The sequence below is a fragment of the Aulonocara stuartgranti genome (assembly GCF_965226115.1).
Source record: "Aulonocara stuartgranti genome assembly, chromosome: 1".
Taxonomy (NCBI): domain Eukaryota; kingdom Metazoa; phylum Chordata; class Actinopteri; order Cichliformes; family Cichlidae; genus Aulonocara; species Aulonocara stuartgranti.
Window position 1 is genome coordinate 14987183 of NC_138939.1, and position 15465 is coordinate 15002647.

Sequence of the window (15465 nt, forward strand, 5' to 3'; positions counted from 1 at the left end):
AGTCAGTTTACATTGTAGAGTATGCACTAGTAGTACAAGAAAGTTTAAGAGCTCTTCTACGAGCAAGTCCTGCCACTTGGCAACTATCGTGAAATGTCTTGAGATGCCTATTTGGGCAGTTAAGTATTTTCTAAATTACATTTAACTTCAGAGACTGGAATCACAAGTGAATCCTGATTTTAAAAAAACTGAACTGATACCAACACACTTTGGAGAGTTCTCTCATAGACTATCTTTGCCACACAAGTTCACTGTCTCTCTTGTGTATCTGGAGGTTTAGTTACATACAAAGTGATCAGTTTTATTACAGCGGTCTTCTAGTACACAAACATCCCTCAAACCTGAAATAATGCAGGTGATTCTGATGGGCTTTAGGTATATTCAATTATTTTTACTATTGGTACAGTAATGTCTAAAATATGTATTATGATTGTTAGAAAAGCAAAGTTTTCATGCAGTAAACCTCATGTGGTTAACTTTTTTTTTTTTTAAATTTAAGCAAGACCTGAGCTCAGTGCTGCGTACTGTATTTAATGTGATCTGACAGATGATATTGGTATTAACTAAAGAAAAACACCCCTGACAGGGGAAAGGAGATGACAAAGCTCATCTCCTTTCTTTCTGTCCTTGCTTCAGATGTCTGTCTTGTCAGCATCTGTTCATAAGAAACCGGACAATTTAATAAGAAAACCTCAACAGGACTGTAGCTTGTGTAGTGATGTCAGTGATAAAAATCTAATGTGGAGTGGGATTAAAGAGAAAAGAAGTTTGTGCGATTTCAAACACCTTAAACGGCAAAAGGTTTAAACAAACAATCACAAAAGGCATTTATTCATAAAAAAAATCCAATTATCCTGTTTAAACAGCGACATATTCACAATTCCAAATTGTAGGAATGTGAATTATTTTACAAACATGTGTTCATCTCAACTATTGCTTCAGTCAAGGTGGAGCATACAGTTTTGTACACGCCACCTCACATTAGGCGGTTGGTATTTCAGTTTGAGCCGTCTTCCCTTGATCTTTTTCAGACCCATGCAGTCTCTGGGTTCAGCAGCTGATGAGAGTAGATGGCATCTTCATAGTGGTATTTTTCTGCTATGGCCATGATGGAGTCGTGGCATCTGATTGTACTCAAAACCTTTAGTAGGTCAACCACAGCAGCCCTATAGCAGAAACACATGATTCTGATTACAACATTTGTTGGGTGGGGGTGGGGAACATCTGCACAAACGTATGAAGATAATGACTTTATAGAAATATTGCTGTCACACTGCAGGAAAGTCTCCAATAGCTTGTGTATCAAGTGAAACAAAAAAATCTAGCAATATAAAATTAATTTAAAAAGGGCATCTATTTGATGTTGACTTATCTTACTGTTTTCTACAAAAACATGCTTTATTACCTGGTGTTGGGATCTGTGGGAGGCTGCTGTTTACAGATGGCATGAACTTTCTGAACTATGTGGTTTCTGAAATTGTGGAGCTGAGGCAAACAGGTGCTCTCCCCTTTAAACCAAGACGGGGGTAAACCATCTGCTATCTGAGGAGGGAGCGAGGAGTGATAAAGCATCATTATCAACGTCAAACTAATATGTAGAACACCAACAACTGTGATGCATTCAAATACCTTTTTGCATGCATAAACAGCATTGTTGGACAACGTGTGACTGCACAGTGTGGTCATGAGGTATCGGTTCAACAGCTTGTCCAGCATCAGTTCCTTCAATACAGACTCGGGGAGCAGTAAATCCCACTTCCCCATATTGCCTAAGAGCTAAATGAAAAGCAATGCAATTGATATTAGCTTGAGAAGTTTCAAAATACAGTCAAAATCTGACACAACACAAATGTCTGAGCAGTACTTTTACAGCTGTCCAGAACCGCTGATCTCTGAAGTGACGCTGAGGTGAAGACGCCTCTTCAAGAAACCTGAATAGAAGATCAGACAGTATAAATAAAGTGCAAATACAACAGGTTTAAATGACCATATCTGACTATTATCTGACAATTTTATCTAATGACTGAAGAGAGTTTTAGATACATTTCCTTATTTAATACGAGGAAGTACTATACTTTGTATCAAATAAGGAACAAAAGGATACAAAATGCAGGTGTTGTACTCAACACCTGATATTCATTTTTAAACACATCAAACAGAAACTCACTTTTTGGGGTACAGGGGAATAAAGACATCTTCATCTACACAGCTTCTCAGCCTGCGAACCAGAGCCTCTGTGAATGCCTGAGTGGGAGACAAATACACAAAATATGTATCTGAAAGTACGACCCAGTAAATAATAGGCACGTTTTAAATGGTAAAAGACAACAGCAAAGGTGAGTTTTGTTTTGAAAAATGTGTAAGTGTTGGCTTTACCTTGACTGGCTTGCTATGCTCTCCTTCAAAGACAGAATAGTCCTCCTTCAGACTGTGGCACACATCAGTCAGACAGACAGACTGTTGGTGGGACATGGGATCCCACACCAGCTCCACATAAGCTGGAAACAAAGACACACAAAGACAGGCAGGGTCAGTATTTGACGCATCTCGTGTCTGTAGTTGAGGTCATTATAATGTGCATATGGATTTTTCAAAGACCAGCAGAGAGCAATCAATATAAAAGGCTAAGAGGAATTCAAGGCAAACCTTCGTTCCAATATAACTATACCAGGCAAGGGAGACCACTGTAAAATATTAGTTATAGGCAGAGTGACTTGGTAATTCATTTGGTATGGACTGTTAATTTTGCTGCATAAAGCTATTCTAAATCCCTAAGACGATTCATACATTCTGGACCTAAAAAATGATTTAGATTTGATTATCCACAGCACCTGAAAAGCTGAACCAAAAAGCAAAGTAAAAGAAAAAAATGCTCAGATAATACTGCCTCAGATTAAATCATGAAATGGATTTTAGTTTAAAAATGAAAAAGCAATGACCCCTATGCAGTCCTGTACTTGGATGTTTTTGCTTCTTAAATTATGGGGAGCACAGATCATTGAGTCCACAGTACCAGTCATTTTGGGTACGACGGTCCTCTCTATGACGCTGGACAGCGTCTGTCTGTCTGTGTGCTCCAGCTCTTCGTGGCCATGTCCATGACAAAAGGTCTCCACTGCTGTGAACCATGGGAGGTTTTCAAAGTCTCCACTGGTATCCTGAGACACAACAATAAATCTATGGTTATTGCTGCATATTATAACATCATAACTAATGGCAGCTGTGTTTACAGTTCAATTCCCCAGACATGGATTAAGCCTAGTCCTGGACCACAAACTTTTTTTTTTTTTTTTTTTTAAATGCAGGTCTTAGTCTGGGAGTAGCGTTAATCCATGTCTAAAACCTCAAACCCTCTGTATGCGTACACAAGTTCAAGTACTTTTAAAGGGTTCCACGCCAGCAGCTGATGCCTGATGATGGGGTTCAGCAACTTGGGCAGACACAGAGAGATATAAGCATTGTGGTAGGACTCTGAGTAGCATTCCCTCCATTCTTCAAAGCGAGACAGAATCTTTTTAACACTGCAGAAGTCTTCTTGGACATCAGAAAATACTGCCTTAGACCTCAACAGTATGTCAGCTGGAGCAGACACAGAAAGGGGAAGAAAAGAGAGACAGATAAATACACAGGCATCAAGCAAATCAGGATTTTCTCAAGTTTATAGCCTAGAAACTAAAAGAGAAAGCCACAAAGAGAGAAGAGAGTTGCCGTAATAAATAGAAAATATTTATATTGCAGTCTTGCAGAATTTAATTGTATTATACTTCACTGTGTTTAAGGTACACCGTTTTAGCAAAGCCTTCGCCTACAAATTGATGCTCATACAGAGAGCTGAACAACCACGCCTCACCTATGTTCTTCTGCAGCTGCTCCTGCTCTTCTGCTGAAGGTTGTGTGTCTTCAGCCATATCAAAGTCTTCCTCAGTTTTAACACCGACGTTTACCTCACTGGAACACAGAGACAAATATTAAACCCATATCTGTGCAAGACTAGAATGGAGTACCTGCTCAAATGCATGCATATACTTCCTTTTTCTAATACATGAACAGAATAAATTAGAAAAGTAACAAAGCAAACCAGGAAATGTAATCTTGAAAGGTATTTCATTACACTCACCACTGAGTTTCTGATCCATTGGCTGAACTTGCACTCTGCTCTGCTATGTTATCTACAAATTACATCCAGTTAATTTAAATATTACATCCTGAGACACACTGCACAGTAGGTTTTAATATACGTGGAGAGACACACACACACACACACACACACACACACTTCACTCACAGCTAAGCTGCTGCAGGTGGTCTGCCTGCTCCTTAATCTTCTCTCGTCTCTGAGCCAACAGCGCCTCCATCTGGTCAGACAGCAGAGTGTGCAACTCCAGCTCCAGAGAGTTTATCTCAACAACCTTCAGCAAATAAAAGGAGAGTCACCTAAATTATTGTGGGATTATTTATCTGGGATAATTTAGTCAAGTATTGAGAAAAAAAAACAGATAATGCTGTACTGGTTTATATCATATGAATACACAGTAGAACAATTTAAAGCTTAAAGATAAACTACTCTTTTTTTCAGTTGTTGCTTTAAATGTTAACTTTTCTTTTCTGACCTTCTCCTGCAAACACTCCACCATGTTGTGGGCATAAGTCGTCATGGTCCTGTAAAACTTAAGCTGCTTCTCTGAGGAGCTTTCCTCCAGATTCTCCAACGAGGTTTTAGCACCCTCAACATCGCCCTCCATCCTTCTGAGCTCTGCCTGGCGTGCTCTGTACACCTCCTTCAACGAATCAAGTCTAGGAAGAAAAAAAATATTACAAAGTGGAGGAGTTAAGTGTACAATGGGGGGAAATGTGTGTTGCATGTTTTGGCAGCATGCAGTAATAAAAGCACAGTGTATAAATGTAATGTTTATTGGCCTCTGGAATCATGCTAATAGGAATTACTACTGCTGTACAGTGTATCATTTAAACATTTAATCCTAATCTGTTCTGTCATTAATATTTTAAATCGTTATAGTGTGTGGAATAAAGAGCAAACTAACTTTCCAGCGATCCTTCTCTTGACCGTTGAGACAGTGACAGGGGGAAGCATCTTTGGAACTTTGACTCCTGCAGATTTCTTCTTCTGTCTTCCTCTATCTCGCCTGCTTATGCTACTGCTGCTGTAGCTGCTGGACTCACTGCCAGATGGGCTCTAATGAAAAATATCAGGATAAAAGGAGGATAAAAAGACAAAAAGCAATGACAGCAGAACAATGCAAAAAGACACGCATAAAGGTATAAAACAGGTGCATAACTTACAGTAACAGCATTTATAGATATGTGCTAACAGAATAATGAGAATCAAAAACAAGATGTTAATTGGCCCTCATACCTGCTCCCCTGGTCGTCTTTTGACTCCCTTCCCAATTTGTGTCTCTTCCCAGAGTTCCTGCTCCTCCCCATCAGTCCCTGACCGACTGCCATCACTTTCTCCTAAAACACACAGAATAGGACAATTAAAATTCACGGTTTGGTTAAAATCCATACGAACTATTCAGACAGGCCTATTATGACAAATTTCACCTTTCTTTTTTAACTTAAACAGCTTTCACATTTTCATGCTTCCCCACCGTTCTTCTTCTCTCTACACCTGCCATTTCTCTCTCTCTTTCTCACCTCCTCATACTATTTTTTCTGTATCCCGCCTTCTCATACCAAGTTTCTCAGCAATTCTTTCCCTGATGCTCCTCATCCGTGGGGCAAACTCGATTCTCCTCTCATGATCATCCAGCTCATTATCATCATCATCGACTCTGTCATCTTCATCCTCCCTGCTGTAGTGATCTGGTGTGCTGCCAGCTGAACTCTGGCCATCTCTACTGAGGGGAATGAATTCTTTCTGGGTTCGATTGGCACGACGCCGTCTCTTGGCTGCCTCGATCTCTCTAGCATTGGGGATATTTACTGCAGGCACAAACAAAGCAGAAGAAATTTAAAAACACAGCCATGAATCCAGATTAACAACTGATGATCTTAATCATATCATGTAGTCCTAACAATCTGAGAGTCCTTCTCTTTGACAAAACATACCGGGCGTATAAGAAGAACTGCTAGAGTCTGAGGCTGAGCTGGCTGAAGGAGATCCCACTCCACGTTCATTGCTATCACTGTCATCATTGCTCCCATTATCCTTGTCATCATCATCATCATCTTCGTCGTCATCATCCACAGAATGTGGTGACGCCTGACTGCTATAATCTTGCCTGGGTGAAGCAGATGATGAGACAGCACCACCAGCCCCTGAAGGTGGAAGAGAGAACAGGAAGCCATTGATTTTAGCTAAAAGGCATAAAAATGTTTATTCTGTCTACTCACCAAAAATGTGTTCTGGTATACATTAGATATTGCAAAGAATCTATATATGTAAACCCTTAACAGTATAATCTTAAGATTAGAAAGGATTAGAAAAATAGTCATTTTGGTTTATTTATGACCAAAAGGGATTTGAAAACACATCAATTTCTGTCAAATAAGTTATCACAGCCTCATTGCCTCTACCAAAATCATCTCTAAACTGCAGAGACTAAACCAGGAAAAAACCTGTGAACACATGGATCTGTTGCTGTCACTTCCCTACTCATCACCTCCTATGGAATGGATGCATTCTTTTGGATACACATATCACACCTGTCCAGTGAGTGTATTTAATGCACATATACTGTATTCAAGATCTGTTTCTAAGAGTTCTTGTTCCCATCATGGACCTACCTGTGCTGACGATGGTCTTGGCAGGCGGAGCCTCCTTCTTCCTAATTTGGAACAGAACTGTTTTCTCAGATGACTTCTTCAATTTAAACGTAGACTCCTCAGCTATGAGAAGGTGAAACAAACCAGAATTATATGCCGTTACATTGGGCAATCACCGCCAACCGCCATCCTCTGTTAGGATGATCAGACCACTACAAACTAAATGTTGGGTATTCCAGCTGCAGCTCTGTTAGATAATCCTCACTGGGTTTCAATATGGATTCCCCCATAGATCAGCTTTTCTTCATAAGTCACACGTTTTTAGGGGGGAATCGTATGTTTTTACTTTTGCAAAGTAGAGCCACACAAAATGTGTGACATTGTCTCAATATGTGGGAAATGGTGTCTATTGTCACCTTCGGGTCCAATAAAGTAAAACACATGGGGTTCAAGAGGCATCTGGGCAGATGATGTGGACAGATGACAGGGAAAGCACTGACAGTGGATAAAATCATTTAGGAACTCTATGAACTGTCACTGTATCTTTGAGGTTTAGGTTCTTCACCTCTTTTACCAACAGATAACAGGAGATTAATATTTCCAAATTCCTAACGTTGCTCTAAAGTTGTCAGTGAGCTGAGGAGTCAAAGATATTTACCTTAAAGCGCCTCGTTTACATTTACTTACCTTCCTTATCATCGGAGAAACTCAAAACAGAGGTTTCTTTCTTTTTGGTCCCCTCCTGGTCTTTCTTTCTCTCTTCTCTTTCTTCTGTCATTTCCACGCTCTCCCCGTCTTCTCCGTCACTGGAATCCGGCTTCGGAGGCGTCGCTTCCCGCTTGGAGCTGCAAGTGATGCCGCGGCTCTGCGCGGCTTTAAGGGGCTTATTTACCACAGCTGGAGCGGTTTTCTCCGGGTTTTCCTCTCCTTCTTCGCTCTTCTTTGGCTGGTCCTCATCGTCGCTGGAGCAGTCTTTTCTTTGCCGAAAGTTTCTCCGGGGTTTCTTGTTGAACATTTTGCTCCACTCACCATGGAGGTAGCAAAGTTGTAAACTAGCCGTAAACCGCGAAAATCGTTTGGAAATGTCGCAAAGCTGCCGCAAGTACGCCTCAAGGGAATATGGGTAATAGAGTACATGTTTAGTTTTTCAGAAGAAAAACGCTTGCACATTATAGTAAACTAAACACAAACGATGATATTCCACAGAAATAAATAATAATAATTAACAATAGTTAGTCATCTCATTAAAATTACTACATAAAGCAGCGCTCTGTGGGAATAAACTGGAGTCAAAACAGAACCTGGGATGAAAATAGCACTTTTTTAAAACTTTACTAGGTTAGAGGAACCACACGGACACAAACAGAAAAACACAAACTATTGACAATGTGTAGCAGTGAATGATATACACAGCATCGCTATTATAGTTTTGTATTATTTATTAAGTTTTTTTTAGATATCAGTTAAATAAAAATTCGTTGTACTTCTTAGCTGAGTTTTCCATGACCACAGTAACCAGTCATGTTCTTGCGTATATCCACTGAAGCAGTTTTAAATAACATTACATGAATTAATGTTAAAGAACATCACATGAAGTAAAAACTATTGGTTTAACTGTAGGTGGAAAAATATATGTTTGTAGGTTTTAGAAGATAGACTCCTTATGTCCTTCACAGTGGTCCACTGCCTATTATTCCCCATATTTTGCAAACGATATACAAAAGACCAGACTATAATTCATTGTCTTAGTTACTTAGTTACTGGGATTAAATCGTGTTTTTAAATGCAACTGCTATATCAGTAGTGGGCATGTATGGTACGTAATGAGTGTTCATGGAGGCAGGAGATCTGTTAACATTAAAATTATCATCCACTGAATTTTCTATAATTTAAAAAAAATCTCTTTGCAGCCATCATGCATTCCCTCAGAGCTTGTGATCTCGTCCCACTGAAGCAGCCAAATCTGGCCAAATTACAGTCCAGGTAAGTTACTAAGAAATTTCCAACCAGTTTTGGAAATGACTGATTGCTGGACACCCAACTGCCACCCACATTAAACAAGATGTCTAATTTAAGGCAACAGTGTCCCTTCAAAGTCTGGATTATTTGGGTGTTATCCCAATTCTGAGCTTTGGAAATTTACACAGCTAAACCCGGTTAAAAACAGGCAATGATTTGATTTACCGATCTAATACAGTACATTATTAGTTGGCTATATAGGCTGATCCAAATTTCCAAAGTGAGCTACTCTTTGTGACTTTAATCGCAGAGGATTTCTGAATTGTTTCTTGCAAATGTGCAATTGTGTAATCTCAGAATATATGACTATATAATCTCAGAGTGTATGGCTGTATAATCTCAGAACACATGACTGTATAATCACAGAACGTGTACCTATATAATTTCAAAATATATGACTGTATACTGTCAGAATATCCTTATCTCATAATTTGTCATGAATAATCTCCAAGTCATACAAGGATTTTAATCTCTTCTCCATTATTCTCCTAGTCTGGCTCCATATTGTATAATATTACCCTCACTTGTCTCTTATCTGCCTCCCATCCCATCGATTGTTCTCCTTCTCCATCTGTTCCACTTTTATTCCTCCCTTTCTCTCTCCTCCCACTTGCCGGACGTTAGCAGCGCCTCACAGGCTCCAATCACTCGTCGTCAGCCATGTTGTTGGTGTGACACACCGAGCTGTCAGCAACAGGTTCTCTTGAGCAGAAACGTTAACAAACTTAACATATCTCCTGAAAACGGCAGCTCTCCGCGGATACTAAACTTTGAGAGCGTGTGTGGGAAACCGTCCAGAAGTGGTGGCTCGTCATTTGCGGCCTCTCGAAAGCTCAGAAGTTGATGTTTTTGAACCGTAGCGGTGAGAGAGGTAGGCAAGCGAAACTGCTTATCTAAGCATGACCGTAAGTTTGATGTTCTCATAATAATCCTTTATAGACTCCCTGTTGACTTTTCGATATTTTTAATGACTTTTCCGTGTTCGTGTTTCCTTGTGTACCTTGTTTAATTTGAAAATTTGAAAATATGAAAGGAAAAAGTGTTCAGAGGTGATGCTTCACCGTGGGTGCCAAACAACCTGGGACCGTCAGAGTTGGGTTAGCTTGCTAAGTTGTGTGTTTTCATTAAATGTTTTTTGTGGACAATCAGATGAGGAGTGTTTGTTGGCGCTTATTTTATGGCGAAAGTGTATCTGGGAGGTTTGTGAGAGCAGATTTGCAGGAAAGTCTCCTAAATTCCTTTTGGTTCAAACTAGTTGAGCAGGTTGCAGGCAGGTCTCAATGACTGGTGACAAGTGATCAGGGAATGCGACTCTTTCGGTTTATCTAGAGACACATAAACAGAGATGAAGGTTGTAAATGACGTTACCGTCCCCAAGTGGAAATGTTTGTATGAATTATTGGCCTGCTCGGTCTCAATTGTGCAAAGTGACCTAATTGGTGAAAGCCGAGGCCCACACAAATATATTTAATGAAAGAATTCAAAATATATTTCTTGTGTTAATTCCAACTCAATAGCTGACAGGGTTACTTCACCATATTTATTATAGGCTACTGTAGATTGGTGCTGCTGCACCCAATCGTTCTTCCCTGCGAAATCTCTGTTTTTACAATTAATTAAGACCATGAACAGTGAGCTTGGGGGGAGCTAACTGAAATAGTATTGGGATTGTAGAAAACTATTATCCACACATCTATGCATTTTCTGAATTGCTTATCCAATTCAGGATCGTGGGGGTTCTGGAGCATGTCCCGGCTGTAATAAGATCAGAGGTGGGGTGCACCCTGGACAGGTCGCCAGTCTACCACAGGGCTAACATTAACACCTACAGCCAGTTTACAATCAACAATTAACCTAACATACAAGTCCTTGGGCTGTGAGAGAAAACTCACGCAGAAGGGTCCCAAGCCTGGAGGGTAATCCCATTCCTTCTTGCTGGGAAGTGCTAATCACTGCACTACTATGCCGCTCACTAATAATAAAAATTATTAAAAATTAAAATATAATGAGGGAAAATTCTTTTAGTTTTTATAAGTCTGGTCAAACTGGGTCAACAAAACTTAAACCAGGAGGTATTCGTGCATATGATCAACTATAACTAAAGTGAAGGTAATAAAAACTTAACTGAAATAAGGGAACACAATGTGGAAAGTAACTGAACTGAAATAAAAATTAATCTGGAAACATGATACAATCTACAAATAATATGAACTACTGTGAGTGATGATTGCAAATAAGTTTAATTAAAAAACTTGGGGGGGAAATGCAGGATAACATATTGCAGCATTTATCTTTCTAACTTGGCAGGATGTTGTTTAAAAACCACATCAGCACAAAAAATTATCATCATTTGCTCCGGTGCTGTCTATTTCAGTGCAAATATTTTGTTATTGCATAACACTGATAAGTTGAGAGATAGTTCTTTTAGCTTTTTTTTTTTTTTTTTTTTTTTTTAAAAGAGTCTTTTACCCGAAGGCCAACCTTATTAGAGAGTTGCTTGGAAAAAAAATAAGTGACAGAGATTTAGAGAAAATGCTTGAAAGGTCTGGAATGAAGTGCATGCTGAGTGTATCTGCTGTTCTTTTCTTTTGAGAAAAGCAATATTCCACCAGTGTAGCGTTTATCCTACCAGCACTGGGTAGTCATTTTGTTCCCCTAAATTGACAGGAAAATGCACAAATGTCTCTCTAATAAGGTAACAAAGACTTATGGCCTTTAATATATGTGGGCACATCATGTTTGCGTACATCATCACCTACCAGAGTTCTGTTGTAGGCTATTAAAACCCTGAAATCAGCAAAATATTAAAGTGGTTAACATGCTGAGTTAGTACAGGGAGGAGTCTTACCAAGCTGCAGCTCTTTGTGTCCAATCCTAACTTGATGCTTGTCATTTTAATACTGGACACTAAGCAGCAGCCTACCGTTTTCCTCATCCAACTTCCATTTATTATATAAATATTGGTCCGACATTAACTTGTCAGTCAAACCAGACTCGCAGTCTTTTTTAAGTTGGCAGTGGTGAAGCATTGCCATGTTCCCACTGAGCCACATGCCACAAGCCAAACAACAAATTTAGAAGTGTACGTTCTCCAGCCCTGTCATATTCAGATAGATGGACAAATCAAGGTGAGTCAAACCCAGGCTAAAAGAGGGAGAGGTGTGCCATGCCTCTTAAGAAAACAAAATCTGGCATTGCAAACATAGTTAATCAAACCCAATCTGAAACGCTGCTGGTTTGCTTTGCAGCCCTGAGCGTGGTAGATGGGTGTTTACTGCAGAGCGGGTGGATGCTGAAGTATCACTTTAATAAAACTACCCGTTAGTTGTCTCTGTATTGTGGGAAGGAATTGAAAATACACATTAAAAACAGCTGAAGAGAAAGCTTGGGTAATTTTACTGTACACAAAGGAGGACACAGAGGGGAAGAAAGGGTGTCATCGGGCAGAAACAGAACTGTGGATGGAGTTGATGTCATTGGTGTGAGGTCAGTGAGCGAGGCGGCAGAAAATCAATCATTCCTTAGAACGGCATTCACGCAGTGTTTGTCCCTGAAAAGAGCAGTGATGATGACAGGACTGGCAGGGTGCAGTTTTACATGCAAAGTTATGAGAGTTGGTGAGAAAGTTGGGGGGGGGGTTGCTCAAAAGATGGTCACGAATGAGGAACTTGAGCAAGGAGAATATGTTTCTGTTCTCAGTCTCATCCCTATCCCTGACAGTGTTACGTCATGTTTGTTATTTCTTGATTCACTCTAAGCAAGGGTGGAATGGCAGTGAGGTACACAGTAGCACAAAGCAAAAGGTATAAACAGACAGAAAGAAAGGCACATATGGTTCAAAGTGTCTACTGAAGAAGCTAAGGTCAGAAACAGTCATGCCATTTATCCAACAGGTTTCACTGTTGTGTATGCTAACTGATAGACAAGCAGGTCCACAGCAGAACTCCAAAGAGCAAATTGATATGCATATAAACACAAAAACTCTTGATTGTAGTTTGTAAAGAAAAGCTCTTTCCGCAATGGAATTTAGACTGTTATGGTCGAAGAAAAATAAGATCTAATGTCCCACTGTTCATTTTGATTATTTCTTTCAGTATACAGTGGTTATGTGGTGTTATGGACATCAGTGTTACTGTTTTGCTGGCTGTTAGCAAGTATACTACAGTGTTTCACCACCTCTCCACCATTGTGAAAGAGCTGTTTCATGAACTGCAGGTTGGGACACTGAGTCACATGTCTATTTATGTACCGAACTATGACAAAAGCAATGGCTATTGCATGTGTGTTCACACCAAGATGAGTGGACACATTAGGCAGACTTATGTGTTTTGCTACCCAGGGGTTTATCATATTTTCCACTTCTCAGAATTCTAGTTATACAGACAAGCTGTATAACAGCTGTTCTTTTTTGGGTTGTTTTATTTTTAAATCCAGAACTACACAAGGTTTTTAAAAAATATTGTTCATGCACACACTGTAACTCAAAAACAGCATCACACACAAATAGAGCTAGAATTAGGAGGAAGTCAAAGTGTTGGGCATAGGAACATCAGTAGCTTGGATTCTTGCTGTTATTCAGATTTGAAGACATGCATTGCGGTTGCTGCTCTATTGTCATTACAGAGAGCTTCTGTTCACTACTACTGTAGTGCATTCAGAGGTTTTTAGACATTCAAGTTTTTATTTCAGTTTTTTTACAGAACTAGGTACATTACGCCACACTTATTGTAAACTTTGGTAAATCAATGAAAATATCAAATTTTCTTTTTCATTTATATGTTGATTATAGCAGCAGTAACAGCCTCAGTCCTTTGTGGGAATTATCACATATGTTTGACACACCTTTCTTTTGGACGTTTCTACGTTTTCTATCGTTTTTCAAACTCAACACAACTCATAAGGAGTGTTGGTCCACAGTAAATTCACAGTCTGAGAGCTTTGTTGGGTTTGTGCCCAGATTGTGGCAGGGTCAGTTCAAGATTGTCAGTGGGGAGCCACCCTGTGTTTTCTTGGCAGGATCCTTAAGGTTGTTGTCTTGTTGAAAACCACAGATCCTGAGCGCCCAGTCTCTGCCTGGTGTCTCCTGCAAATGCTGTTGGGAACTGTGGCTTTATTTAAAAGTTCATATTTCAAACCATAGACAGTATAAAAGACCTACCAGGATGTCACCTTTTGAAGTTTTGTTTTGAAGCCTTGAGATGAACGTCAATAAAGGTAGCTGTTTTCCTAATAGACCAGGGGTGTCAAACTCAAATACACAGTGGGCCAAAATTCAAAACTAGAACAAGGTCGCGGGCTAACATTAATATTTATTGAAAAATATCTTCCTCCAGATTTAAGAATGAATCTCTTCTTATGGACTCAAACAAGTTTTGCTGAAAAACTGAATGTGGAACAAGCAAAGCTTAATACTAAACAATGTATATATTAGCTGTATAATACCAGTAGGCCAGCTCTAATAGTAATTTGGTATGGCTTCGCGGGCCAAATGTAATTAGGCTGCGGGCCAGAGTTTGACACCTATGTAATAGACTTTTATAGGATTAGAAGTTTTTTGCAACTACAGCTATCGCCATCTGGTGGCCACTAGGTAAAATCCACATTTTTTTTTAGGGGCTTCTTATTTTTGTAACAAGGAAGCTATGTCCATCCTCTTTATGCTCTCTGAGTTAAATTCAACAAACATAAGTAGAATAATATATAGCTCACTTAACTTGTCACGGTTTCCATTGGATCTTTTTTTCTTTTGGTTTCACAAGACTTTTTTTCAGCTTTGCGAGTTTCTCTTGTTTGTCTGGTACTAAGCTCACCACCTTTCACAAATTGTATCTGCCTGCCTGTCTCCTAAATGTAGTTAGAGGTGCATTTTTCTGCTTTCGTATTTGATAACTATCAGCACATGGCTTCTAGGTGAGTTATTTCGCCTGCTTGCAGTAATGGCACATTCCATCTACAAGGCAGCTGTCTCCTTGATAGAGCGATTCAGTTGTGTCAAAACAGTGCATCTAGCTTAGAATCTGTTTTTGCTTTTCCTTTTCCTACTTGTTTTTAGATGTTTTTAAAAGGTTCTGTATCACTGGTTAAGTATAGATGAGGTTAGTTTTTAAGTTAGGTGGAGCTCTGGTTGTTGATCTTCACTCTGATTTTACCTTCGGGGAGTCTATGCAAATGGTGGAGCAGAGGTATTCATTTAGCAGCACAAGGCTTCTACTGAGGCAGTGTGTATTTATGTGGAGGGCGACTCCAGAAGGTATTTGCATGAAGTTTGCAAAGCTGACTCTGCCACTGAGGTCACTCCTTTGTGCTAGCCAAGTCCGACGTTCAGTCGGTCAGTTGGTCAGGCAGCCGCCCTGTGAGGAAAGTTAGACTGCTTGCTTACTGTGGAAACAGTAAACCTTAAAGCCAACAGTCTGCTGCTTTCTTTCACTTATTCATTCAGATTCCTGTAGTGTTGGGTTACCAGACATTAGATTCCATGACTTCAGTGTCAGTGGCTTTCAAATACCTCCATAAGTAAGTACATTTCTTGAAAGGAACAACCAAACCATCCATTGTCACTGCTGATGGCAATATAGAGAGTACAATGATATGCTCTAAATTCATTTAAAACTAGTACGATTGTATTTGATGCTCTCCATCTAAACAGCTAGGAAAATAGATGGGAGAAGCAGAGGAAAGAATGGATGATCAGAGATATCGAATAAGAGTATGGTCTGA

The 15465-nt window shown here is 39.7% G+C and overlaps 2 protein-coding genes across 2 annotated transcripts in view; one reads left to right on the top strand and one right to left on the bottom strand.

Moving 5' to 3' along the window:
• Positions 1 to 160: 160 nt before the first annotated feature.
• On the bottom strand, positions 161 to 7822 carry gcfc2 (GC-rich sequence DNA-binding factor 2). The gene is made up of 18 exons (XM_082527677.1): positions 7417 to 7822; positions 6751 to 6852; positions 6073 to 6282; positions 5698 to 5946; positions 5375 to 5475; positions 5043 to 5194; positions 4611 to 4794; positions 4286 to 4409; positions 4118 to 4169; positions 3851 to 3948; positions 3380 to 3579; positions 3014 to 3158; positions 2377 to 2498; positions 2168 to 2244; positions 1865 to 1931; positions 1630 to 1776; positions 1406 to 1542; positions 161 to 1166 (listed from the first exon to the last, which is right to left on the bottom strand). The coding sequence occupies exons 1-18, from the start codon at positions 7742 to 7744 to the stop codon at positions 1028 to 1030; spliced, it is 2634 nt and encodes an 877-aa protein (XP_082383803.1). The 5' UTR covers positions 7745 to 7822; the 3' UTR covers positions 161 to 1027.
• A 1517-nt stretch (positions 7823 to 9339) lies between these two features.
• The window catches only part of itsn2b (intersectin 2b), a 36784-nt gene continuing 30658 nt past the window's right edge, over positions 9340 to 15465 (top strand). The window contains exon 1 of the mRNA XM_082527662.1: positions 9340 to 9619. The gene's annotated coding sequence lies outside the window, so the exon portion shown is untranslated. The remainder of the gene's footprint in view (positions 9620 to 15465) is intronic.